Consider the following 27,931-nt stretch of genomic DNA (forward strand, 5'->3'; position numbering starts at 1 on the left):
TGGGTGTAGAGCCTAGAAGAAAGGTGGATTTTCATGCCCCTCGGATGACTGTATAACTACTGGAAGGATGATTACAATAGCAACTGGCAGGATGAAAAGGGGCTTGAAATACCTCCATGTGCCTCCTGAAACAATCTCTCATTTAACTCCCTTGAGGACGAGGCATACATGACATTGGGTTTTCTGTATCTTCTGAAATTGCTTCTGTGTGCAGTCCTCTGAGGGACAAAAAATGAAAATTATATTTTATGTTTCTTGCAATTGTATTTTGGCATAGCAGGGAGTGGAATTTATATTGTGTCTTGCCTGCCAACAGTTCTAAAGAGAACCTCTGAGATGTAGTCAGTTGACAGAAAAGGCTGATTTTCTCAATTGGAAAGAAGGATTGTGGTCTCTGCCTCCTTCCCATCAGGTGAACAGCTCATGTAGTGATTGTACTGTCAGAATTAATACACTCATGATAAATACTATTCCCCAAGACATAAAAATGAATACGTGAAAAATAGCTTACTATGTTAGTACTTCGGCTTCTATCAAGCAAGTGGCATCTGTAAAATTCTTGTCATGAATCCAGGTGCAGGAAAGTGTAGAGAAAGTGTCATAATAGCAAGTTAGTCCCAGAGTCCCTGCAGAGGATGACAAAATCATTTGACTAGTGAGTGGGTGAGACATCCCGGGGGGAGGAAATGTCCCACCTTAAGAGAAGCTAGAGGAATATCCCTAATACAAAATTACGAAATAGAGACAGGAATCACACAACCAGGTAAGAGAAGGAACTACCCACCAAAAATAGATCTCTACCCCAATTGAAATCTTTAAATAGCAAATAAGAACTGAGATCATTCATAGAAGCAAATTGATATTAAAAAAACTCCCAACAATTAAAGAAAGCAAGTGATGCTCCCTCGTTCATGAGAAAGTTAGAAAAACATACAGACTAGAAGAAAAGAGACAGATCTAGGAATCTAGCAACACGGAAAACAATGCAATGAAACAGAAGACAAGAGATTAATAAAGATTCTCCCCAAAAAGAGAGGAAATAACAGTATTGCCAATAAAAAAACAAAGTAAACCACCAAAATGAAAAAAAATGTGAATGACTTTCTCTTAGAAAAGGACAGTAGAAAAAATACTACCAATAAGAAAAGTCAAAAATAATCTACAAGTAAGATAGTACAGTAGTGTGTTCTGTTTTATATGAGTTTTTCTGTTGCTTTGGTTTAGCTTGTCTTTTTTTTGTAAATGTTTCATTAATAACATAGGGTACGGTACGCAACAGTAAACAGTGGAGCCCTTACTGTGTAACTTACACATGTGTTAATTTAACATGATACATGTTTGGCATTATAGAGTAAGGTGCATGTACATTGAATTGTCAGGATACATGTTAAGCATTGCTGTACCAGGCACTTTTTGCAGGTTGTAGAGAAGAATGTGGGTGGAGAAAGAGGACTCCTACTGTGCAAGGAGAAAAGGGAAAGAGGAGGGGGAAGAGGGAGGATAGGAGAGTGAAAAGGGATAAGGAGAACAACAATCCAACAACATGAGCGCTCTACAGCGTGCTAAAACCGTTTGTGTTTATATCATATGCGCAGCGATGAACAGTGCCACAGGACAGTGCACAAAAGACACACAGTTGATGAACGGAATGCAGAACAAATCTAAACATTCACCCCCAGTCAAGAGATCTGGGTTAAATCCATCATTCTTTTGCTCATCATGCCACCCCAGTTTAGACCTGGCCATATGCAAATCAGTCTTGACCATGTGCCTCCTGAGAACAGTCCAGCACGAACTGCCAAGCAGGTCCTCCCTGGACCGGAAACAGGCATCCTAGGACCGGTTTCGGGATTTCACCCCTCATCAGCCAGGATAGCTTGAATCCAGTGGCACAGTGAGCCCAGGACCCACGTCTGGGCATACTTGGCGCACTTATGGTGAAAAAGCAAAAGACACACAGTTGATGGATGGAATGCGGAACAAATCAAAACATTCACCCCCAGTCAAGAGATCTGAGTTAAATCCATCATTCTTTTGCTAACCATGCCACCCCTGTTTAGACCTGGCCGTATGCAAAACAGTCTTGACCCTGTGCCTCATGGGAATAGTCCAGCCGGAACTGCCAAGCCAGGTCCTCCCTTGACTAGAAACATGCATCCTAGGACCGGTTTCGGGGTTACACCCCTCAGCAGCCAAGATAGCTTGAATCCAGTGGCACAGTGAACCCGGGACCCACGTCTGGGCATACCCGGCGCACTTAAAACGAGAAAGCAAAAGACACACAGTTGATGGACGGAATGCAGAACAAATCAAAATATTCACCCCAGTTAAGAGATCTGGGTTAAATCCATCATTCCTTTGCTCACCATGCCACCACAGTTTAGACCTGGCCATATGCAAATCAGTCTTGACCCTGTGCCTCATGGGAACAGTCCAGCTCGAACTGCAAAGCCAGGTCCTCCCTGGACCGGAAACAAGCATCCTAGGACCATTTTGGGGGTATCAGCCATGATAGCTTGAATCCCTTAGCACAGTGAGCCCGGGACCCACGTCTGGGCATACCCGGCGCACTTAGGGCAAGAAAGCAAAAGACGCACTGTTGATGGACGGAATGCAGAACAAATCAAAACATTCACCCCCAGTCAAGAGATCTGGGTTAAATACATCATTATTTTGCTCACCGTGCCACCCCAGTTTAGACCTGACCATATGCAAATCTGTCTTGACCCTGTGCCTCATGGGAACAGTCCAGCCCGAACTGCCAAACCAGGTCCTCTCTGGACCGGAAACAAGCATGCTAGGACCGGTTTCGGGGTTTCACCCCTCATCAGCCAGGATAGCTTAAATCCAGTGGCACAGTGAGCCCGGTACCCACGTGTGGGTATGCCCGGAGCACTTAGGGCGAGAAAGCAAAAGACAAACAGTTGATGGACGGAATGCAGAACAAATCAAAAAATGCACCCCCAGTCAGGGGATCTGGGTCAAATCCATCATTATTTTGCTAACCATGCCACCCCGGTTTAGAACTGGCCGTATGCAAAACAGTTTTGACCCTGTGCCTCATGGGAACAGTCCAGCCGGAACTGCCAAGCCAGGTCCTCCCTGGACTGGAAACATGCATCCTAGGACCGGTTTCGGGGTTACACCCCTCAGCAGCCAAGATAGCTTGAATCCAGTGGCACAGTGAGCCCGGGACCCACGTCTGGGCATACCCGGCGCACTTAAGACGAGAAAGCAAAAGACACACAGTTGATGGACGGAATGCAGAACAAATCAAACTATTCACCCCCAGTTAAGAGATCTGGGTTAAATCCATCATTCCTTTGCTCACCATGCCACCCCAGTTTAGACCTGGCCATATGCAAATCAGCCTTGACCCTGTGCCTCTTGGGAACAGTCCAGCTCGAACTGCAAAGCAAGGTCCTCCCTGGACCGGAAACAAGCATCCTAGGACCAGTTTGGGGGTATCGGCCAGGATAGCTTGAATCCCTTGGCACAGTGAGCCCGGGACCCACGTCTAGGCACACCCGGCGCACTTAGGGCGAGAAAGCAAAAGACATACAGCTGATGGACGGAATTCAGAACAAATCAAAACATTCAACCCCAGTCAAGAGATGTGGGTTAAATCCATCGTTCTTTTGCTCACCGTGCCACCCCAGTTTAGACCTGGCCATATGCAAATCAGTCTTGACCCTGTGCCTCATGGGAACACTCCAGCCCGAACTGCCAGGCCAGGATCTCCCTGGACCGGAAACAAGCATCCTAGGAGCGGTTTCGGGGTTTCACCCCTCATAAGCCACGATAGCTTCAATCCAGTAATGCAGTGAGCCCGGGACCCACGTCTGGGCATACCCGGCGCACTTAGGGCGAGAAAGCAAAAGACGCACAGTTGATGGACGGAATGCAGAACAAATCAAAACATTCACCCTCAGTCAAGAGATCTGGGTTAAATACATCATTATTTTGCTCACCGTACCACACTAGTTTAGACCTGGCCATATGCAAATCTGTCTTGACCCTGTGCCTCATGGGAACAGTCCTGCCCAAACTGCCAACCAGGTCCTCTCTGGACCGGAAACAAGCATCCTAGGACCGGTTTCGGGGTTTCACCCCTCATCATCCAGGATAGCTTAAATCCAGTTGCACAGTGAGCCCAGGACCCACGTCTGGGCATGCCCGGAGCACTTAGGGCGAGAAAGCAAAAGACACACAGATGATGGACAGAATGCAGAACAAATCAAAACATTCACCCCTAGTCAGACAGGACAGTGCGCGTCACTACTGATTGAGGGCAAGCATACGCTCCCATTAGTCACCAAGCGTGCCACAGGGAGGAAGGCAGAGGGCTATTGGGGTCTCTGGTGGAGGTGTGCGTGATCAGGCGGTTGCATGTGGGAGGGCCGTTCCAAGGGGGGGTACGTGTTGAATGGTGCTAGGAGTAAGTATCAATAGGTATGAGGAAAAGTCTCGACTTGGTCACCATGGTATCGTACGTTAGTACGGCATTAGTGAGTGCATTTGTTGTTCAGTGTGTTCAAGGTGGGATGTTTTAGCTTGTCTTAATTGTGAAAACTATGCTGAACATGTGTTGCTGCTAAATACTTTAGATACTGCATGAAAGGCAGATAGGCTGAATTTCCTACATTTAGGCTGGAGGAACTTTACTGGGGCATTTGCACATTTGCACTTTAGTCGGAGTGTGAGCAGTGCTTAATTGGAGCCGTAGTTTTCCGTTGCTCAGCCCGGCACTTAATTGGTTTCTGGTGCTCGGCACCTGCACCTAATTGTCAACACCATACTTGGAACAGTCTACCACATGGTGCCGCTGCTCATCTAATTTAGAGATGCGCAGAACAACGGTTGTTTAGGAATACAATAATCTGAACTGTCCCATTTACATGCAAGAGCGATGGTTAGTAGTAGTTTTGGCCGCGATGCCAAGGACGATGGAGGGTGCAAGCTGCAGTGGCCTCCTGGTCAGAGCCCTGGCACTTAATATTTTACAAATTAAGCGCTAAGTGTGAATAAGGCGGGAGTGTGGGACTGGTTTTACTATTGGGCATATTTTGCTGGTCTTTTCGTCGCATCCTCACTTGCTGGCAGCCATTAAGGCTGGATCACCAGCATTGGAAGGCAGCATTCTAGTTGTTCTCATGCTGCTTTCCTGCCTGCAAATTCAGTATTTAAAGAAGGCCGATGCACGGACGTGCTACGGATATGCCAGTGGAATGCCGAAGGCACACCAAAGGCAACCTGTCTGCACCCTTCTGTACCTGGACGGCACAAGGGGCCATGGATTCTGCCCCTCTAAAGAGATCCTCGTTCTCTTATCTGCACTACTTAAGCTGAGGCAAGTTTTCCGTAAAGATTGCCTGCATGCTTGGTGCCCAGGAGAAAATACCTTTAGGCGTGAACAGTGTGGCTTTGTGCCTAACATGAGATCCTTTCCTAGATCTCTCCCAGTGGCCATGCATGCTATCCAGAACACTTACTGCCCTATGCTGAAAATGTGTGTTGTCAATTGCTACTCATTAGTACGTCACCACCCTGAGATATTTTATCTCATTCAACTCACCTGAAGCTATATTTCTTATCAAATTCTGGCTCAGTTCTATAACCACTGTTGTACCCCTTCTAGCTCTTCCCCAGGCTAATGGCATCAAAAGATGTGATAGACTTATTTGCAGAGGGGGTGGTTTAACTATCATCTACGAAATTGTTAGCTTTCAAGCTGGACCCCTGCCCTATTCAAGAATCTGAAAGTGCCATCTTCAAGATATCAGTGAATAAAAACTGTACTTTGTCCAGTCTTCTAATCTATTGACCTCCAAGCACTACCAAAGCCTTAAGTACAGCCCAGGTCAACCAGGTGAATTCTTTGGCCCTTAAATCATCTAACTTTAGTATTTTAGGAGATCCTAACCTTCACTTTGACCAGTCCAATGAGATCGGGGCCTGCACATTTCTGGATGACTTTGCATTGCTTCAGCTGGTTTAATTAGTAAGAGGTCTACACATACTGCTGGCCATCTTTTAGACCCTGTTTTTTCTAACCTTCCTAACTTAAAGGTGGCACCACCTTGGTCCCTTCTTGGCCTATGACTTGGTCAGACCATTTATGATTCCCATGTCTTATCTTTGTTCAACAATATTGATACCGCAACCTGCAACATCACTATGAAGAGGCCCAGGCATAAATTAAATTTGGCTGAATTCAGCAGCTATGTATCTGCCAACACCCCTTTGTTATATGCCAACCCCACGTTGAATCCAAATTAGAAGCATGGCTCACGTCTGCCCTTGACAGATTTCTACCTCATTGTCAAGTTCGGGCCAGAAGTAAGCCTTCCGTCCCTGGTTTAATGGGAGTTGGTGACAGACAAAAAACACTGCAAAGTGCTTGAGCGAGCCTGGAGAAAATCCTATGAGGTAGTGGCAAAAACAACTTACTTGAGCGCTATTAAAGCATACCATAAATCGATAAGGAAAACACGAGCGGAATTCTTTTCTAACAAGAGTTTAATCAGTAAGAATCCCGCAAAATAAATTTCTCAACGGTAAATAGTTTCACGAAACCAATCATTACAGGGCCAGTTGAGGCTTCAACTGAACATTGTAACACTATAGCAGACTTTTCCGTTGAAAAAAATTGACACCATTTATACCCATTTTCCGCCTAAGGCTCCCGCTGACACTGAGGCCTGCCTTGATCGGCCATCTCAGTTAAAGCCTGGGCCAGAATGAAACCCTTTAGCCCTCCTTGATCCTCCTCTTTTTCCCCTCTGCTCTCTAGTGAATTCGGGTTCCCCGGATTATCCTCTCTATCCAGACTTTATTATTAACTTTGCCGAGGTCTTCTTTCCTATTTTTTTGAAGATTGCCAATGTCTCTTTGTTTGCAGCCACTGTTCCACAGGCGTGAAAGCAGGCGAAGGTAATAAGCCTGCTGAATAGTGTTTATTGACCCTACCAAACCCCAAAACTAGTCCCCTATTTCTATGCTCCATTTCTTAGGTAAAGTTGTGGAAAGGCATGTTAATAAACTCCTTACTGAGTTTTTAAAAGACAGTCATATCTTGGATGTGTCCCAAAATGGCTTCTGGTCCAATCACAGTTCTAAATCGGCTTTGCTGAGAGTGAGAGTCCTTTTGAAGAGCAGCAGATGAAGGAAGCTGCTCGGCTCTTATCCTTTTGGACCTGAGTGCCGCCTTTGACACATTATTGCATAGGGTGCTGCTTCAGCGCCTTTGCGATATAGTTGTCAGTGGTAAGGCCCTATCCTGGTTTGCTTCTCTCCTTAGAAACCATTCCTTTCAGGTTATCTCTCATCCTTTTGCATCCTCGCCTATACCTTTGGAGCATGGCTCCTAGTTAAACCCCACTCTTTTTAACATTTAATTCTGGCCTTGGCTGTGATTGTGAAGTCCTTTTAAATCTCCCTAGTATCATATGCAGATGATACTCAACTTATTGTCTCCTTCTGCAATGATTCTTCTCAAGACATCGTTAAATTTCAGGAATGGATGCTGCCGGTGGCCTCCTGGATGGATGACAACTGTCTTAAACTTAACTCCAATAAAACCGACATTTTGCTGTTCAGCAAGCACACCCAGACCTGGGATGATCACTGGTGGCCGGAGGCTTTGGGGCCTCCTCTATCACCTAAATCATCCATAAAAACCTAGGTGTTTGGTTTGATGATTCCTTCTCATTTGAGATCCAAGTACGAACTTTAGAAGGCTTGTGCTTCGGTATCTTATGCAGCCTGAAATCCATCATCTGCTTCTTCCAACCCAGCATTCGACAGGTGATTATTCAAACTCTCATCCTGTCATGCCTTGACTACTGAAACATCTTGTATTTGAGGTGCAAGAAATCGATTGTAACGAGGCTGTAGTCTGTCCGAAATGTTACAGCAAAACTACTGCTCTCCCTTCCTAAGTTCTGTTCTTCCTCTGGGCTTCCTCAGAAGCTTCACTGGCTGCCCATTGAGAAGTGCATTCAGATTAAAGTTCTCAGCACTACTCACAAGATTGTGCATTCCTCAGGGGCCCCTATTCTCTCTGAACTTATGCTGCTCAATCTCCCTACCAGAACCCTTGGCTCTGTTGATCGAAATCTGGCAGTGGTCCCTCAAGTCAAGAGGAAGAAACTATGAGGTTGCTCCTTCTAGGTGCTGACACCTAGCCTCTTGATTAAGGGATCACTCCGAGTCATCTTTGCTTCAGGAAACAAATTAAAACCTGTCTGTTTGCTACCTGGGTCTCTCAGTAGCCCCCCACATTTCTTGTTGCTTTCTGTAGGTTTACTGGATCTTAGCTCTGGGAAGCCCCGTTGCTGGGGCAGCCATGCGCTCTACAAATCATATTAACATAACATTATCATAACAATAGATGATGAAGCTTCCCAAATAAAAAGAAGCAAAGGATCTTACCATAAAAATGGACTTAGTTATATAAAGTGATAATGATCATAATTCTCCATGCTCCACGCAGACGGAAGAATAATTACATTCGGCCATTCAAAGTGAACAAATCAAGTAAACATGTCAAGAGATGGTGATTTTACTGCGTGCAACAAAGTTAACAGGAGACGAAGTCCCTTGATTTCCAACACATGCTAGATCAACTCACGCAGGAAAACGATTAAAAAAAACCACAAAATGCACAAACACCTTATTGCATAATTACATATTGACATTTACAACTGCAATATCTAAACAATACCAAAAGAATGTTTACCACTCCCTCACCCAAAAAATACCTTTTAGTAGGAAATACCATCATTAGGGGTGGTCCCCCTATTTTGTTATGTTATGTGTATTTTTAGAATGCACTAACACCCATGAGGGTATCCTGGTGCTTTGCAGGTGAGTATAGCCTAGCTTACCAGGGACTTACTCAAAGAGCCATGTCTTCAACTTGTTGTATAATTCAAGAATAGATGAGTAGTTTCTTATGTGGTTTGCACGATGTGTGATATTGTTTCACATTTTAAGAGTGATGCAAGGGATGACTCAACCTCCTGACCTGGTTTTGTGCATGCATGTGTGCAAGTGAGAGTTCAGCTGAAGGGAGGTGCCTGGAGCTTTGGTGGAGGCTATTCAGGTACACTGGGCCTGTGTTGTGTAGTGCTTTGTAGTCTGTGGGTGACAAACGTCAACTATGCATGTTTGTGTATTAGGAGCCATTAGAGTTACCTCAGGTGCCGTTTGATGTGAGACCGGAATGGGCGGTTGAGGACCAGTCTGGCTGCTGTGTTCCAGACGGTCTGTCGCTTTTTGTGAGCTTCTTAGTGATTCCTACGAAGAGTGTTCCATAGTCTAGTTTGCTGGTGATTAGCACTTGGGCAGGAATTATGCAGCAGGAGAGGGCCAAATTATGCTGCAGGGTTGAGTTAATAGTGCTGCAAGAAAAGGCAATTTATGTGGCATAATGCGGCACATTTTGTAATAGTATTACTTTATTGTTTTATCATTTTTAAACTTGCTAACACACAGGGGGCATTGGCTGCACCTTATAAGTGGCAGTGTAACATCCAAATATAGCAAGAAGCAACAGAAAGGTGACCAGTCCAGCTTTGAAAAGGGCCTTCCACTGCGTGGCAACATGTGTCATCGCATTTTGAGTAACTTTTAATCCGTTTGAGCTAGAAACAACATTTTTTGTTGTTAAAATCTGTGCATTATACGTAAATGGTGTATTATACGTGAGCCATCTTTTCCTAAGATCACCACTTTGGTCTTGTCCGTGTTCAGTTTGAGGCAGTTGACCTTCATGCTGGGGTAGAAGTTATTTCTTGTGCTGGGTATTTTGTCTGAGAGGGACAGTATCAGTTGCATGTCATTGTTGTAGGTAAGTATGTTCATGTTGTGTGATTGGGAAAACGTCTGCCAGTGGATGTTGAAGAGGGTCGGGCTGAGTAAGGGACCTAGCAGCACTCACAAATGAGATTCTAGGCTCCTGAGTAAGGCAGCATGTTGGTTGGTTGAGTTCTTCCATTGAGAAATGTACAGAGACATTGGATGGCAGGCCCTTGAATGCCAGACGTTTAAAATTGTCTGATCAGGATGGGATGGTAGCCTGTGTTGAAAACTTTAGAGGGTCTAATAGGATGAAGGCTGTGTTTTTTCTTCTGTCAAGGATCATCCAGATGTTGTCTGTTGCTGCAATGAGGGCTGCAACTGTGCTGTTGTTTAGTCTGAATCCAAATTGAGTAGCGTTGCTGAGCTGGTGGTTGGTGAGATGGGCAGCAAGGTGTCACTTGACTACTTTTTCGAGGACTTTGGCTGGGTATGGTAGGAGGGAGATTGGTCGGTTTGCTTGGTGTGCTGAGGGATTCTTCAGGAGAGTGTTGACGGCTGCATGCTTCCAAGCTTCTGGGAAGGTGGCTGTGCCGATAGAGGTGTTGAGGATAAGGGTGAGAGCTTTGCTGATTGGGGTGGAACCTTTGTTGTAGTCATGGTGGGGGCAACGGTCAGACGGGGCCACAGAGTGGTTGGTCTTCCTAATTACTGCAATTTCTTCTGTTGTGATGGGGTTGCATGTGGTCAGGGTGTTTTCTTTGTCTAATTCTGGGAGATTTGTTGCAAGGTTGCCGGGGTCCGGTTGTGGGTCGAAGTTGTCATATATGGATGTAATTTTGCTGCAGAGGTCGTTGCACAGTTCCTAAGTTGAGGTAACGTTGCTGGTGGGTGGAGTGAAGATCTTTATGATTGTGAAGATTTCTATGCTGCTGTTGGAGCTGTCGTTGATGCTTTCAGCTAGGGTCTTCCTCTTGTTTTCCCAGATTTGCTGGTGGTAGCGAATTTGAACATGTCCTTGTCTGATTTTTTCTGGCTCGTTATCAACCTCTATTATAGTTGTTTGCAATACCGCTTTGTCATTCTGATTTCTTCTATGTACCAGTTGGGCTATGTTTGCATTCTTGCTAATTGACTTCATTTGCTTGGGGCCAGGGTATCGGCGCAGGTGGTGATCCAGTTAAGTTTTTGATGTTACTTGATAGGCGGCCTATGTGCTCTGGTTGGAGGGCAGACATCCAGTCCATCTCTGATATATTATTGTTCCAGCACTGGTGAGCTGGGCCTGTTGTGGTAGATCTTCTGTGGTGAGGGATGTTGATTGTGAAACTGATGATGGCATGGTGAGTCCAGGTGATGGATGAGGTATTTGTTGATCCTGATGTCATTGAGTGAGGTAAAGATGGGGCCATGGATGTGTCTGACGGTGTCAGTGGGAGTTGAAACGTGTTGGGTGAGTCTGAGGTTTCTGAGGCTTTCGAAGAGTGCATCTGAGTTGGGATCGGTCAGGTCTTCTAGGCGAAAGTTGAGATCTCCTAGGAGAAAATAGGTGCTGTAGTCGATGGCTAACGGAGCGGCAAAGTCCCCACTGCTGGGGAAGTTGACTCAGGGTCCTGGTGGGTTGGTAGACCAGGGTTCCAATCATGATGAATCTGGCTGTGATGTGCAGGTGGGGGTGTCTGTTGGCTCCAGCGTTCTTGAGTGTATGCGGTGTTTGGGGGGTCATTGTGGATTTTGGGGTAGTGGGTGTACTAGTGCAGTGTGAATCAGCATCAAGCACAGTTGAAAGCTCCTTCTGTGTTGTGTGGATCATTGCGGTAGCAGCGTGGGTATTGGTGGCCAGGGTTGAAGGTGTGGAGGAACGCGGTGGGTAAGGGATGGACCAGGATTCATGATGCTGGGCGTGAGCAGGTTTCCCTTTTAAGCGCCTTTGGCATGCTAGTGGCATGTCCACTGCACATGTTTGTACTGCGTCCAGCATTAACTAGGTATGCGTTAGAAATTGTGCTAGTGGTTAACTGGGATATGAGCCCTGGTCAAGCAGCAACCACAATCCTAATCAGGATATGGCGCAGACAAACCCTAAATTAACCTGTGCTCATCCTCTTGTAGCTTGGTACAGAGCGGTCAGGCTTAACTTAGAGGCAATGTGTAAAGTATTTTACAAGACTTTAAACAATAAAACAGCGAAAACACAACACAAAAAGGATCCCACACCAGGTTAGAAAAATAGATTGCACGTTCATAAATAAAACAAGACCCAATGACAAAAATCCAATTAGCAGAACCAAGGAGCAGAGGAGCGAGGTAAGCAGAAGGTACAATCTTCAGGTGGGACCTGAGGGCGAGGAGAGGGTAAGTCCTCTACCAGGGCTCTGTCTTCAGCCTCAGGAGGGCTTTCAAGCAGAAGAAGGGCTGAAAAACTGTGCGGGTCCCGGTCGATGACGTTGCGAGAAGGTACAGCGATGTCCTGTTTGCTGTCAACCAAGGGCTCAACGTTGAAGAAATTTTTATGTTTCATGTCGAGACGAAGAATACTGACATTGATTGCAACATCAGGCAGCCCACTGCAAACAGCTACACCGCACAGGTTGTCATTGAGGTCTTTATTGGCGTTGACACATCGCTGTGATCACCGTCGACATACCGCCACAGTCGGTCGACGTCGAGACCCCACTGACGATCAACGTCACACCACCACCGCCGATCCCCATCGAGACACCATCGCTGGTGAACGTCGAGACAACACCAATCGACATCAAGATGAGATCCGACGTTGAGGCATTGTCGTTGGTTGTCTTCAAGGAGTAGATCAACGTCGAGGGGGACAGAAAAGTCGTCTTTAGTGACTTTGTCTGCCTCCTCAAGGCTTCAGGAAGCATGTAGAAAGAAAAGGCGGATCTATATATCGGATTCAGATTTATTCTCTGTCACAGAATGTCCCCTCTCCAACACCAACGCTTCCTCCTCAACAGCCTTCTCCACATCTGCCAGATGCTGAGCCAAGACCTCCTACTCTGCCTTCACCTCCTCTGCCTCCACCGCCTCCGCCACCTCCACTGCCTCCACCACTACCAAGACCAAGGTCTAGGTCTCACACTCAAAATCATTCTCACAGACGATGATGCTCCTCCACTCCTTCAGGATGTTCCCATCAACGATGCTATGAAGGAAGGTACCAGAACCTCCTCCTCCTCCTGCACAGGGTGGTACACTCCAGCGCTATCGGACTCCCCTCTCCCATGCATTTCACCAGTGGATGATACCTCTACCTTTCAAGAGGTTCTGGTGCGGGGTGCTTCAAAGTTAAACATCCCCATGTCCACACCTACTCTGACAATGTCTGTAATATTTGAGACTCTGCACCACTGACAAGCTTCATGCCCCTTATTGCCTCTTGTTCCGGTTCTCCTAGAGCCAGCTATGGAGCTCTTCCTTACACCTACTTCTAGTAAGTCAGCTCCGTCCAAACTGTAGAAGAAATACTGTCCCCCAGACCAGGACCCTGCCTTCCTTCAGACAGACCCGACTCCGGAATCTGTCATTGTGGTGGCGGCAAAGAAGCAACATGCCACGGCTCCTATCTCAACAGTGCCACTGGACAAAGAGAGCAGCAGAATAGACTCAGTAGGTAGGGAAAGGTCTGCGACAGAGTAGGAACAATTATGAAAGCAGCCAGTTCCACAGCCTAACTAGGCAGATGTGATAGGGCGCTGTGGGAATAACTCCAACAGTTTGTGGACTGCCTCCTTAGAGACAAAAGAGAAGGCTTTAATGAAATTTTGACAGAAGATCTTATAGTCTCTAATCAAGTGATAAGCACAGCAGCAGACACATCTCTTCTGGCTGCACACAAATATTGTCACGGCATGGCTCTTTGAAGACACTCATGGCTGCGTCAGGCGTCTCTTAAACCTGAATTTCAACAACGCATCCTGAATCTGCCATTCTCGGGGACAAGCCTCTTTGGCACTCATGCCAATGAAGAAATGGCCAGGATGAAGGCAGAAATGGAGACCCTGAAAGCTGTTGGCTTAGAAAGATCTCAGGGGCAGCATAAATCTTTCCCACCTTTCCCACACTGCTATTCCACACAGAGGGTTCAAACCCTTTGGTGGTATCAGAGTTGCCAGACAGGTGTGCAACAACAGTATCAACGATCCTACCAACCGTACCAAAAGTGGCAGGCTAGAGGAAGATCAAGCCAGCAGGGTGCACAAGGAGGCAAACAACCAGCATGGTTGAAACCCTGAAACTTTTCTTCCCCGTCTTCCGTTACCCACTCAGATAGGGGGAAGCATTCAACATTACCTGGCAGAGTGACAAAGCATCACGCAAGACAATTGGGTGCAGAATATTGTTCGCAATGGATATTCTCTCAGATTCATCAGCCCCCCATACCTCAGAAACAATCCAAGTGGACTCAGCGAGAAAGGTCCCGGATGCTGGCATTACACCAAATTTAACCCTCAGTTGCACCAAGAGGATTGGTCGAACTCCAAGATGCATACTTTCAAATAGCAATTACCCAAACGCATTGCAAGTTGCGGCCCATCTAAGGAAACACAAAGTGTACGTCTGTTCATATCTAGATGATTGGCTGCTCAAAGCATCCACGTCTCAGGAGGCTCAGCTTTGCTTCAATTGGACCTCCGATCTTCTCCTTTGGCTGGGTCTACATGTCAACCATGTGAAGTCAACCTCGACCCCAGTACAGTTCCTGCAATATCAGAGAGGCCGCCATTGATACTCTCAAGACAATTTTGTGTCCTTCGGAAGAGAGACACTTATCGATCCTTCGGAAGGCTCAGCCTCTCATCCAACCATGACTAAGGTCTCCTCACTCCTGGGCTCAATGGCCTCCTGCATATTTCTTACACCGAATGAACTGCTCCACATGAGGCCTAGAATATCAATGGGACCAGCGAACAGGAGATTAGGAAGACAGGATTCGATTGTCTTAGCATGCCCTGCGGTCCATCAAATGGTGGTGCTATCCAACCAATCTCCTATGAGGGATTCCTTTTCACAAGGATATACCTGTTCAGACCGTAGTCACTGATGCCTCGCTCCAAGGATGAGGAGCCCACATGGGCCACCTTCATATCCAAGGCACATGGTCACACAGGGAGTCCATATACCACATCAATCTACTGGAGCTATGGACAATTCATCTGGCGTTGAAAGCCTTCCAGCCATCACTCCACTACAACTCCCTGCTTGTTCAGACGGACAATACAATAACAATGTTCTACCTCAACAAGCAGGGAGTCTCGAGGTCCAGGCCCTTGTCTTTAGAAGCCTAGGTGATCTGGAAGTGGCTTCTGGCCAGAAATCTCACGATCACAGCAGTTCACCTCCCAGGTGTTCAGAATACTCAGGCCGATTCACTCAGCAGGCTCCATCAGGAAACCATGAGTGGGTCTTAAACGATGATGTGGTCAACGATATCTTCGAAAATGGGGCATTCCGAAGTTCGAATTGTTCGCCACTGTAGAAATCAGCAAATGCCAAAACTTTGCATTGAGGTACTACCAACCGGGAACGCTGGGCAATGCCCTGTGGATCAGCTGGTCCAGCAGATTTCTCTATGCCTTTCCACCAGTTCCCCTAATCCTAGCAGTATTCATCAAGTTGTTGCATTCACGGGCCCAGATGATACTCAGCCCTAGAGTGGCCACGTCAATCGTGGTTCACGGACCTCCTTCACCGGTCTTTCCGTCCACATCTCAGGCTGCCATGCAGGACAGATCTGTCAATGAAGTTCGGAGGCCAGATTGTACACCCCAAACTCTCCTCTTTGAATTTGGCAGAATGGCTCCTGAGCTAGTACAATATGGACACCTGAACCTACCTCAAGACTGCATGGACATCCTCAGGGAGGCAAAGTTGCCTTCCACACGTTCTGCTTATGCCCTTAAATGCAAGAGGTTCTATATATGGTGTTCATCAAAGAACGAGAACCCTACCTCTTGCCAGGAAGATGTTATCCTTCCATATTTGCTCCATTTCGCACAATCTGGCTTACAATTTCCTTCCAATAAGGTTCACCTGGCAGCACATACTGCCTACAAGAAATGCCCTTCACAAACTTCCTTTTTCAGAATCCCTGTCATTAAAGATTTCCTGGAAGGTTTGAAGAAGGTTTTTCCTACTATTAGATGCCCTGCTCCTCCATAGGAGCTTAATGTGGTTCTCTTTCGCCTTATGCAGGAACCTTTTGAACCCATACATAACGCGTCTCTTCAGCATCTGTCTTGGAAGACAGCTTTTCTTGTGGCTATAACACCTGCCCACAGGGTTAGTGAAATACAGGTTCTTTGCTGTCAAGAGTCATACACAGTTTTTCATGCATCCAAAGTAGCCATGAGGATGCATCCGAAATTCCTCCCTGAGATGGTTTCAAATTTTCATGTTAACCAGGCAGTCTCTTTACCTACTTTTTTCCAACATCCGTCTACTCCAGTGGAGGGATCCCTTCATTCCCTAAATGTTAAAAGGGTTCCTAACTTCTATCTTGATAAAACTAAAGAGATACGGAGATCTGACCAATTATTTGTAAATTATGGTTCTCTCTGTACCGGTGTAGCGACTTCTAAGGCTAAGCCTAAGGCCCATTCTACCAGGGGAAAAGCAGCTACCACTGCTTTGCTCTGTAACATACCCATTCCAGAGATATGCAAAGCTGCAACCTGGAAGTAATTTCTACATTCACTAAACACTACTGCCTGGACTCTGCTAGGGCAGATGCTCACATTGGTCAGCCTTCCCGTAGGAACCTATTTGCTTAATCTGTCTACAATAATCCTCTGTCTCCTCCAACGTGCCCTTTGGGGAGGGGCTTGCTAATCTATTCAAGTGCTTAGGACTATTCATGGAAATCCGCCACGAGAGAAGGAACAGTTTACCTCCAACTCCAGTTCTCTCATAGGGTTATTTCCATGATAAGTCATAAGCAACCCTCCCCCCCCCTCTTCCCCTGGTGGAATAGAGGTATCCAGACATGCTGCATACATTTCACATCACCTTCAAAAAGAATTTAAGTAACTGCCACTAGCTGTGCATGATGGGATACTGGTGGTATCTGGATTCTTAAAGGCACAGCCTCTATTTTTGAGCCATATAATGACAGCCTATGAGGCTACTCTGTCCTACTCTCATTCATCTCTTTCATGAAAAAAAGGGTTTTGTGAAGGGTATTCTTCTGTGTATTAAACACTGCAGAATTGTCTCAAAAATTGTGTACTGGCACCTTTTTCACTTCAAGATGGATATTTGGCCAGTGTAGCCTATGTACTTAGGCTAAATTATTTGTCTCTCTATTGCCTAAGTGTCTTTACAGGCCTTCCTGAAGAAAGGCCAACATATCCACTTGAGAAGATATATCGAGAAGAAATACTCCAGGGTTACCGCACCTGGCCACCTGAGAGAACTGGAGTTACAGGTAAGAAACTGTTCTGTCAGGCTGACCAAGATAGATCGCGGGCCGGCGACAGGGACCTAGTTAGGCCCGCTGAACAGAGTGCCTTAAATTCTGGTTGCGGTGCATTGCGTTGATCGTCTTCGAAGATGCGTCGCGCAGCTGAGGCGATGTGTCGGTTCCAAGATGCGACGAGGTTGCAGTGAGAGGTTCTGTCGTACAGCAGTGGTTCAGAGGAGATGTGTCGGTCCCAAGATGCGGGAGCCAGCGGTGATGCAAGTCTTTTGCGACGGGTCCAATCCATGCTGCAGCAGCAATGCGTCTGTTCTGTTCAGGGATGCGCCGCCCAACTCAGAGATGGGCCTGTTCTGCTTGGGGCTGCATCACTCAACAGGGGAGATACGTCGGTTCTGCTGGCAAGCACCTTAGGCCCACTTCCAAGGGTCCTAGGCTGGGGGAGCACCACTTGTCAGAGTAGACTCACAGCTAGCAGAGTCCAGGTGCAGGAGTTGGAAGCCTGTTGTGTACTTGAGGCTTAAGATCAGGAGACCAGCCAACTAACCCTTGGAGTCACTCTGGGTTTTGGGGTCAGGAGATGCAGGTCCAGTCCTTCTCACCCAGACAAAAGGGGCAGCAGGCAGCAGATCCGTACAGCAAAGCAGGAGTCTAGCAGAGTGCAGTCTAGCAGAGTGGCAGTCCTTCAGCAGCACAGCAGTCATTCTTCCTGGCAAAGTATCCACAGGTCTAGAAATGTACTGAAGTGTCGGGGTCTGAGGTCCAGTACTTACACCCAGTGGTGCCCAGGGGTGTGGAATTCTTTAAATAATCTACTTGTTCAAAGGACAAAATGTGAGAAAAATCTACTTGTCCTACACAGAAACATGCTTACATTTTTATTTTATTTTATTAAAACAAACACATGGTTTTCAACAGACTTGAAGTCGATTTTTTTTTTTGTAATGATCATCATCCTTGTCTGACCAAAAGATCTGAGACACAAAATGATATTTAATAACTAATGCTTGGTTACTTGTCCTCAGTTTCCTCAAAGCAAACTGCAGCCATTTGTTTGGACTGACTGCTCTAAAACTCACTACCATGAGTGTCATTCTACAGTTATGACCAGTAAGACTCCTTATCCTAGTGAAGGAGGAAGGCTTTGGTGGACAGAGGGAGCAAAATGTTCCTCCGGAGGCACTTGCCCAATATAATTGTGCTGGACTCAGTGCACCACTCTTTATGCAAATACAGGTGTGCATAGCAAATTGGAGCATCATAATAATCATGAAAAATGGTTGAGAAAGGACAGAGCACGGGCACAAATGATGAAAAACAAATGGTACAACCAGGGGCACAAACAAATGCAAAGTAATGAAAAAAGCAGCCAAACCAAGGGCAGTTTGAGGACAGCAAAGACAAAACACCGGCACAAAAGAGAAAGAGAGTGGCAGGTGTAAAGGTCACAAGAGAGATACAGTGGAAAATAATTGGTGAGAGAGGAGTGTGAGAGCAAGAGAGGAGCGAGGTGGGAACCAAAGGGCCTTGACCGGTTGGAGGACTTGTCGCAGGTTAAGTCCTGGTGGGGTTGTGGGGGTAGGACAGGTGCTTACCACAAGCACTCCACTTAAAATCTGTATAATTTAGAGGATGTATACAGTGCCTTACAAATCCTAGAAGTAGGAAGCCTTGCGCAACTCACTCCCTGGTATTTTTAACCTTTAAGTAAGGCAACCATGATATAGCAAAACAGATTCATCCTCAGCTTAAAAACTAAGTGTCACATGGACTGCAAGGCAGATTTGACCCAACCACAAGAGTGACTTTAAGAGAAAGGTCATAGCTGTAGACCTTATGCACCTAATAGGTCAAGTCACAGGTAAATCATGATTAACAGTCTGAAAAGCCTGCTTGTTACATTCACTAAAGCACACATAAAGAGTGCATTGGATGTAATGTGACACGTAGCAAAGATGATTTCATTGACATATTTCTCCACCTGCAACTGTGACTAAACCAGCTCGCCTTAGTCCCAATCTGAATTATGTTAAAGGTGAACAACTCATCCGGCCTCTCTGAAGAACTAAAGGGACCAGAGTGCCGGAAGAGCAGAGAGGGAGAGGTCAAATTTGAAGAGTGAGTGGGGAGAAGAGTTGTGCTGTTCGAACACTAGATACCAGCATGACTCTTGGGATGTTTTCTGCCCTAGTCCGGGAGGATTCCTACTCAGGGTGGTCAAAGGGGCACAGAATTAGTACTATGAAGAGGGTGATATCTCATGTAAATAGGCACCATCATACCATCAGAGGAAAGGAAACTTCTGCCACTATAGAAAGACACTACTTGCACAGTTCTCTGGGCTAGAGAACCTTAATGCAGGAAGGAACCTTTGGCAAAGTGGCGGGAGGACTGTGGGAATTCTTTATGGAATGACTGAGGGGTTGTCCCAATTCACAGATTGACTACTACAATTGACTACTACTACAAGAAGGGGATCCACCAGTGTCCTTCAGACGAAACTGGACTTGGAAGACCATAGGGAGAGCGGATCTTTTGTCTGTTTCTTCGTGAGGGAGAAGTCAGAGGCTGGCCTGGTGCCCACTTTAACTTCCACCAATCCTCCAGACACCAGTGCTCCGCCTCCCTCTCCCTCTCCCACACTCCCCGCATCCGCCGAAGCAACAGTAAAGGATGCTCCTTCTACCTCGATGAGAAGGCCTGGAATGACCTCCCCCTTTACCTCTATACCTCGTTTTCTCTGTTGGAATTCAGGAAAGGACTCAATACCTGGCTGTTCAACTGAACCGTTCCTAACAGCAGGGTTCTCAGCGCCTGGATACCCTCACAAGTGAATAGCCGTGCTTTACATGTCCTGCTTTGGTTAACTTGTACCTGAGTTCTGGAAATGGTTCAGAAAGGGTCTGGAAAGCCGGTCCCTCTAGCCTTAGGGACAGAAAAAATAAATCAGGGTTTTTCTGTGGAAGAATCAACTGGCTAGTTGGAAGTGAAACTACACTGGACTCTGGGGCCCTGGAGTGAGAAGTTGAGCCCGTCTCCCACGTTTATCTGCACTTCCCTGTCCTACAATCTCAGCATGAAATGTTGAAGGTTGTAGGTGCCACCAGGGAAAAGATATTGTACAATTGAAAAGGCAGGCACCAGACCTGGCCAGCAGTCTGCCCCGGAATTGGTAGCCCAGGTGTCCCTCTAAATTAAGACAATGAAAACTGCAAGCACTGAACTGTCCCACCCTGCGAGAGAACCTACCATATCCTGAGCCACTGCTAACTGTTTTACACAGGGAGACCGGTGTGCAGGTAAATGTGTTTTGTTTTTGGATGTGAGAGAGGCTTATAGTAACTGCTTGTGGGTACTGCACAGGAACTTCCATTACCTTTAACATCAATATCTGGTTTATTTAGTGAGTTTTTAACATTTTCCTCAAAGTCAGTCTATTATGATTGACTTACCCAATGTTTGTGTTACTTTATTCTTTAAATCTGTTTCTTTTCAATAAACTGGTTTGCTAATGTTTCTGCTTGGTTGCCTGACTTTAATGTTGATTTGATGCTGCATAAATCCTTTACTCACATTTCTCTAAGGAAAAACCTGCCAGTTTGTGCTATCACTATCAAGGTCCACCTAGTTTTTTCAAGTTGGAACTGTTTACCTAACAGGCACTAGATTACTAGTCCCAGCCCCACAAAGTACTAGTCTGTTATCTTATGCCTACAATGCAAGTCATCATGAAAATACATAAACACACACAGACACAACAGACAAACATAGCTTTCAGACAATGACAGAAAACATAAATCATAAAGCCTTTGCAAGTAAGCAGAAGTACAGCCAATGTGTTAGTAGACATCATAAAAGCATGGGCATTAGCATCAACCCCTCAATCAAAAATGCAAAGGTGCACATCATGGACTACAATGACGCAGATAACCCCAGACCAAACTGGTGTGCAGTTGGAGCTCTGCCTGGCATGCATATTAATGCAGCTCGATAATAGGAGTGGAGCACTGTATTCTTCTTGGAACCATCACACTGTGAGTTTGCATTCGTAGTTGGCACGTTTTTGGAATCTGAGTAACAGTAGAAGTAGTCAAGGTACATGCTTCATAGGCACATTGTGTTTTGGATGTTGCACTCTTAACATTTGCCAAAGTTCATATTTGTGAGCTACTGATGGTTTCAGATTCTGTTCCACAGCACCACTCAATCAAACTGAAGAGGAAGGAATCTTATGACAATACCAGTGATCAAGAATTTTCTCAGAAAACAAGAGAGGGCAAATTAATCTTCAAACATAATGGGACATACAGGAATGTACCTATAAGAGAGACAAAGCATTCTCAAACAAGAAAAGTAATACACATCTCACCCAATATAATATCGAAAGGGGAATTTCTCAACAACAAAAGATAAAGTAATCTTCCAACAAAAAGCTGTAGGTTAGCAAGGCAACAGATCTTCCAACATGGAGAGAGAAAATGGAATCTCTACTCAAGATAAAAGGCAAGAGATGTCCCAACAAGAGGAGATAATAATTTTTCCTACCATTAAAAAGGACACATTAATATTCCAATTATAATATATATATAGGATTCACTTTAAGGTAGAATGGGTGTAGATCTTTTGCTAGTAAGAAAAAAGAAATGAATATGCAGATAAAGATAGGGATAAGAATGATTGCAGTATGATATGAGACAATGATTTCTACTCTACTAAAATAAACAAAACTTGTTTTCCAACAATTAAAGGGATTATGCAAACACATTATCATTAAGTGACAAATATTCGTCCAAATCTGAATGAGAAATAGGAGTAACAAAAAAGGAGAACTAAAGTAAAATCCATTAAAACACCTGTATCAAATGCATACAAAAAGCCAAAATAAAAATAATCTCCCAACAAGGAAATACAGAATATATCTCATAAAAAATAAAATAGACAAACTGTCACCATTCAATAATTTACAAAAAGGGGGGTGTTATTTGTTCTGTCAGGTTGTTTCAGGGCGCTCTCTTTATTTACGTTGATACGTATAGTGTTAACTAGAAATATATCTGAAACGGTGCCACAGGAGAGGGATAAAACCCCTAAACCGTCTGGTGGTGGGCCACGGCCCACTGTACGAACAAATCACAAACTGTGCACACGTTAAATTCTGTGTAAAACGCGTAATAGCATTTGTTTCAAGTACAGATGTAACCACACGCGGGGAGAATCAGGCTGTGACTCATAGATGTACTCGTCATGAGATTCACATCGGCTTAACTTGGAGCGACGTACTTTTCTGGATAAAACTTCCTCCTACACTCTCTTCATTGATTACTTCCGGACCGATCGATTGTTAGGACCCACTGGGTCGGAATTACAACCAGGCTTGAGGTCTGATGTATTCAACGTAGAAGGAGAAGCCCTGAAGAAGTCAGGGGTTTTTGTGCCCCATGACGAAACACGTGTTGGCTGGCTGGAATATCTGAACTCGTCATAAACAGAAGGACTGAATATACATCTTTACCTCATTTTCTTCAGATGCTTATTTGTATGGATCTGTCTTGAAATAAATGCTATTACACGTTTTACACAGAATTTAACGTGTGCACAGTTTGTGATTTGTCACCATTCAATATAAGAATTAAAAATAAAATCCAGGCAGTACAGGAAACAATAAATACCCTCAAACAAGAAAAAAAAGATAAAATGCTGCTTAAAAAGGCGAGATAATCATTATCTTATGAAGAAGGCAGAAAATAATATTCCTACTAGAAAACAAGTGAAAGGAATATTCCAAAAAAAGAACATGCAACGGAGAGTTCAAATAAAAGACAAAGGAATACAGATAAGAAACAAAGACATTTACCAGCACAAAATTATTTTATGACTCTTCAATCAAGAAAGAGATGGTAAAAAAAATTAATTTCAAAGCAAGAAACTACACAAGGGTCACTGAATAATAAAAGAAAAAGTCTATGTATGTGCCCAACTCACTTAAAACCCAATGAGTAATCTTCTAGCAAGAAAATTAAAACAGAAGCTTCGAACAAAAAAGGAGACCCATGACATCTCCCAACTAAAATGTCTGAAGGGAATATCCCAACATTAACAGGGATAAAGAAATTCCCACGGACTTTGGAAAATTAACTGTAACTGCCATCAAAAACAGACAAAGCTATTTTTATTAAAACAAAGAAAGGAATTTGCCTAGCAAAACAAACTACAAAAGAGACAAGGAAACTACCAATAAGAAAGAGACAAAGTAACAAGAAAACTGGTGAAGGTATCTTTAAAACAATAGTGTGTAAAGTAATCTCGTGGATAAAAATAGATATCATCTCATAATTCAAAAGATACTAAAGACTGCTCCAAAAATGGAACAGATAAAGGCATCTTCCAACAAGAAAAGAGACAAATGAATCTGGCAACAATGAAAGTAAACATGTCAGCGAAATTATGCCTTACCTACTCAGACAAGATTAATTTAGCTCTTCAGGAAAACCACCCATTTCCCATGAGTAAGATGGGTATATTCAGAACCAGCAATGGCAATTCTTCATTTGCAAACATAGAGCTCTTATGCCAACTGAATGTCAGTTAATGGGCTCCAAAACACAAAATCGACATTGCAGAGGTGTGATGGTATACTTTTGCCTCAGAATCATGATAACTGCTTGCATTACTGATCTCTGGGCCACTAGTTGAAAACTTCATCAACTTCTCTTTTAAAGACGGTGTTGGAAAGTGGGTTATTGGTAGGGGCAAATGTAGGTCTGCCACTGGCAATAAGGCCACTAAAACATGATAGGACCCAGCATAGGTCTTAGAAAATTATTCCTATGCTCAACCCTTGCTAACGTGGCTGCGAGCAGACAGGCTTAACTTCCAGGCCTCTCCTCTGCCTTTGAAGAGCATAGTTTACGACTCCACCTCCGGGCCTGGCATTCCTATAGACCAGCACACTGCCCTCTCAGCAGAGTGGTTCTTTATCACCTCTTCAAAGCAGCCTGGCTTATCCACTTAACTCTGACCAATCAGGGCAGACCACTGGAAGGCTGAATTTAGACTTACAAACAAGAAAGTCTTATGACTTCTTGTATGTACACTTTAGGAGAAATTCAACAATATAATATTGTTGGATTTACTACTACCATTCTGGGAAGTCTTTGAATGGTCCGGCTAGTCCTCGCCTATCAATATTTATCAATCAATAACTTCCTACCATGTTAACCTATGGGCCATGGGGTTTGCAATGGGGAAAATGACTTGGGTCAATTTTCTAGCACCAGGGCTTATAAAAACATATTTTATAAGTATTTCCCTAATCTCTACAGGATCCCCACCCCCTGTGCAACTAAGGGAGACTTTAGGGGTTCTGAATCTGCAGAAATATTGCAGATCCCCTTACCCAGTTCTTCTAGAATCAAAGACGAATTTGAGCACAATTTAAGGTTTAAAAGCAGTCCTGGTACCCAGTGCTGCTTTTAAACTGACCTCAGGCTTCAGCACTGCACACATGCTAGTGCAGAAAAAGCTGCTGGCCTCTAAACTGCCATGCCCCAGGGTACTGGGGACTTCTAGGTAGTTTCAATCCCCTGCCCTATTATATACTAGGGGCCTATGGGGTAGGTCATGCCAATTACAGGGGTACCCCACCATACCATGGTGTACCCTAGTTTATGTTGGGTGTCTTAACTGTATTCTAATGTGTTCCTTTTAGCTTGGCACTGGCCCTGGGCCTGGTTATGCAGAGCCCAGGGTATGTCAGAGTCAGTTACCACCAGTTCCAGTCAGCAAAAAGTTGGGGGGTGCCCAGGGCACAGGATGACTTTGCAACAGACGGGGATGAGATTTTGCCTTACACCCAGAGCTGCTAACTATAGAACTAGGGAACCACAGTCGAGTCCCGGCATCGGCTCAACATCCTGTGATTCTGGGCAAAATCACATACTCTCCCTGTGCCTAAAACAATTAAATGAATCTGACCTTGTGTAACGTTATCTTATGCTCATGTAAAGTGTTCCAAAATCCTTGGGCCAAGCTAACGCTACATGAAATAGCAAAAAGGTCAGGTTTTGCAAGCCAAAGGGATATTGGCACTAGTGGTCCTTGAGCTGCCACCAATGGATTTGAAGCCACCCATTAACACAGACCAACCTACCACAGCTGTCTCTACTACCCATTATCATCATCCTATCCACGTTTCAGTAGGGATGCCCCAAATGACTACCCACACAGCATACCTCCTTACCTTCAGAGGAGATTGATGCAGCCAAAAGGAGTAGGAGAGAGACACAGTAGCAATGAGAGTTGCAGTAGAGATTTGTCATCCTATAGAAAAAAACAGGTATGAAAAAGGAATTGGTGTTTTGACTTCTTAATAAGCTTCAGAAACACGGGGGTTGGCAAATGTTCTGTCTCTCTCACCTTACTCACACACTCTCACTCTTCTCTATGTGTCTCTCATAGATATACACACGTGTTCAATTCATGGATGTCCACCAATTCTTCAAGAGATTTTGCCTCCCAAGTTCATTTACTACTGGTTCCCTTTTTGAAACACACGCTCACCTGCTAATGAGAAGGGCAGTTTATGTTCTCTTGATGTAAGGAGGAACATGGTCTTTGTTTACTTGTGAACTTTTTTTCTTCACACCTACTACTACATCACCACTACCTGTATGAATTAATTATTCTTCAGGACAGCAGTGGAATAAATGAAGAACAACTCAGCCTTGGACTACAGAATGGACATCCACACCTTGGAGTAGATACATTGCAACCTAATCATGGAACATATAGAGGACTACCCAGCATCTGTGTTTATCAAGGACGAACCAAGCCAATGCTATATTATGTGCTACATAACTTATTTATGGAGCCTGAAAGGAAAGCCCAAAGCATGGCAACCCAACCAGCAGCTGTTTCAAGGAGCACCTTTCTGAACGTGGACAGTATCCAGTAAATCCAACTAACGAATATATCCAGAAAAACTCAACCATTTTGTATTATATCTTGGACAATCTATCCCAAGATTGGAACATGTCTATCAAACCTTTTACGGTAATTCCTATTGGGTTACTCAGCTCAAATTATAACAAGAGCCTTTTATCTCTGGTGCCGTGGGGCTTACCATACTGTTGGACCCAAAACTGAGAACCATGTATACCCCTTTAGCAGACCACCCTTGAGTAGCTAGGTAAAGTGTTTCAAGGCTATCTCAGGGAGGTGGTGTGTATAGAGATCCAGAACTCAGTCAGTCATATAATAACAATAAATGTCCAGCAAATGCTTGTACTTAAAAAGAACATTTGTCTTTAATCATGAGGCACTATTAAATTCTGTGCTTAAAAATATAGAGGGCCTCCCACGATAAGTGAGGTCGTAATCATCATCATACCGAAAACGGGAAAAGATCTACTACGACTTTGTGGCTCCTACCGTCCCATAGCACTCCTCTAGCTCAGCGCAAAATTGTATTCTAAAATCCTAGCCTCGCGGCTGGAGGACCTGATGCTGGACCTGATCCACCCAGATCAATCGGGGTTCATTAAAAGCAGACAGACTAACGATAATGTTTGGAGGGTGTTTCATTTGACTGAGAAGGTTACCAAAAAACAATTCCCAGCGGTATGCCAAGAAGGCGCTTGACCGGATGAACTGGACTTTTTTATTTAACACCCTGAAACAATTTGGCTTCTGCGAGGCTTTTATATCCATGGTCCAACCAATTATGCAATGCCATGCTCCAGAGTAATTGTTAACAGGGTTGGTTCTGAACTTTTACAGCTGGGGAGAGAACAAGACAGGGATGCCTGCTTTCCCACCTCCTCTCCACACTTAGCATAGAGCCCCTCGCTGCGACGATTAGGGCAAACCAGGCAGTCAGGGGTATCAGTTTTGGGTTGGTGGAACATAAGATTTCACTGTTTGACAATGACATTCTATTAACCCTCACTGACTTGCAACGCTCCCTGACCACCCTGCAAGGAGAGCTCCGGCTCTTTGAAGAGGTGGCAGGCTTGTGCATTAACTTATCTAAGTCTTTCCTGCTTAACTTAACGCTACCAGACACAGAGATGGGGAGGCTGGTGTCTGTGACACCTTTCCAATGGGTGAAGGAGATCACCTACCTTGGCATTAAACTAACCCTTAAGATCTCATATCTGTATCAGACCAACTACCCACCACTCCTCCGATAATTGAAAGGAGACCTAAAGAGGTGGGCCCCTATCTATTTATCATGGCTTGGTAGAATACATGCAATTAAAAGGGTGGTGTTACTGAAGTTCTTTCACCTGTTCCAAAGTTTGCCAATTGAGCTTGAGAGCGATTACTTGACTATGCTCCGAACGCTGCTAACTAACTTCATCTGGCAAAATAAAAGAGCCCGTTCCTCCCTTTAAGTTACTTAGACGTCAAAAAACTGAAGGGGTCTTCTAAATTATTTTAATCTCTATTATAGGGCTGTCCAACTTGGAGTCATTACTGAATGGTCCCAGAGGGAGTCAGACAAACATTGGCTCCATATGGACCGGGCAATAGGAGGAAGAGTCATGGGATATACTATGGAAACCAAAAACTGACCGCGCCCTCAACGCTTATATAAGCATGCCCACAGAACAACCTTAAAAGCCTGAGATAAAGTGGTCAAGAGAGCCACATGGACGACATTTCCCTCCCCTTTCACCCCAATTCACTACAACC

General features: G+C 44.8%; 1 protein-coding gene across 1 annotated transcript in view; it reads right to left on the reverse strand.

The window, feature by feature from the left end:
- The window catches only part of IL2RB (interleukin 2 receptor subunit beta), a 401,650-nt gene that overhangs the window by 307,138 nt on the left and 66,581 nt on the right, over positions 1-27,931 (reverse strand). The window contains exons 2-3 of the mRNA XM_085601347.1: positions 25,476-25,555; positions 512-626 (exon numbers count right to left, since the gene is read on the reverse strand). Of these exons, the coding sequence (XP_085457473.1) occupies positions 512-626; positions 25,476-25,554 (194 nt within the window). The 5' untranslated portion in view covers position 25,555. The remainder of the gene's footprint in view (positions 1-511; positions 627-25,475; positions 25,556-27,931) is intronic.

Source organism: Triturus cristatus, chromosome 4_2 (genome assembly GCF_964204655.1).
Source record: "Triturus cristatus chromosome 4_2, aTriCri1.1, whole genome shotgun sequence".
Taxonomy (NCBI): domain Eukaryota; kingdom Metazoa; phylum Chordata; class Amphibia; order Caudata; family Salamandridae; genus Triturus; species Triturus cristatus.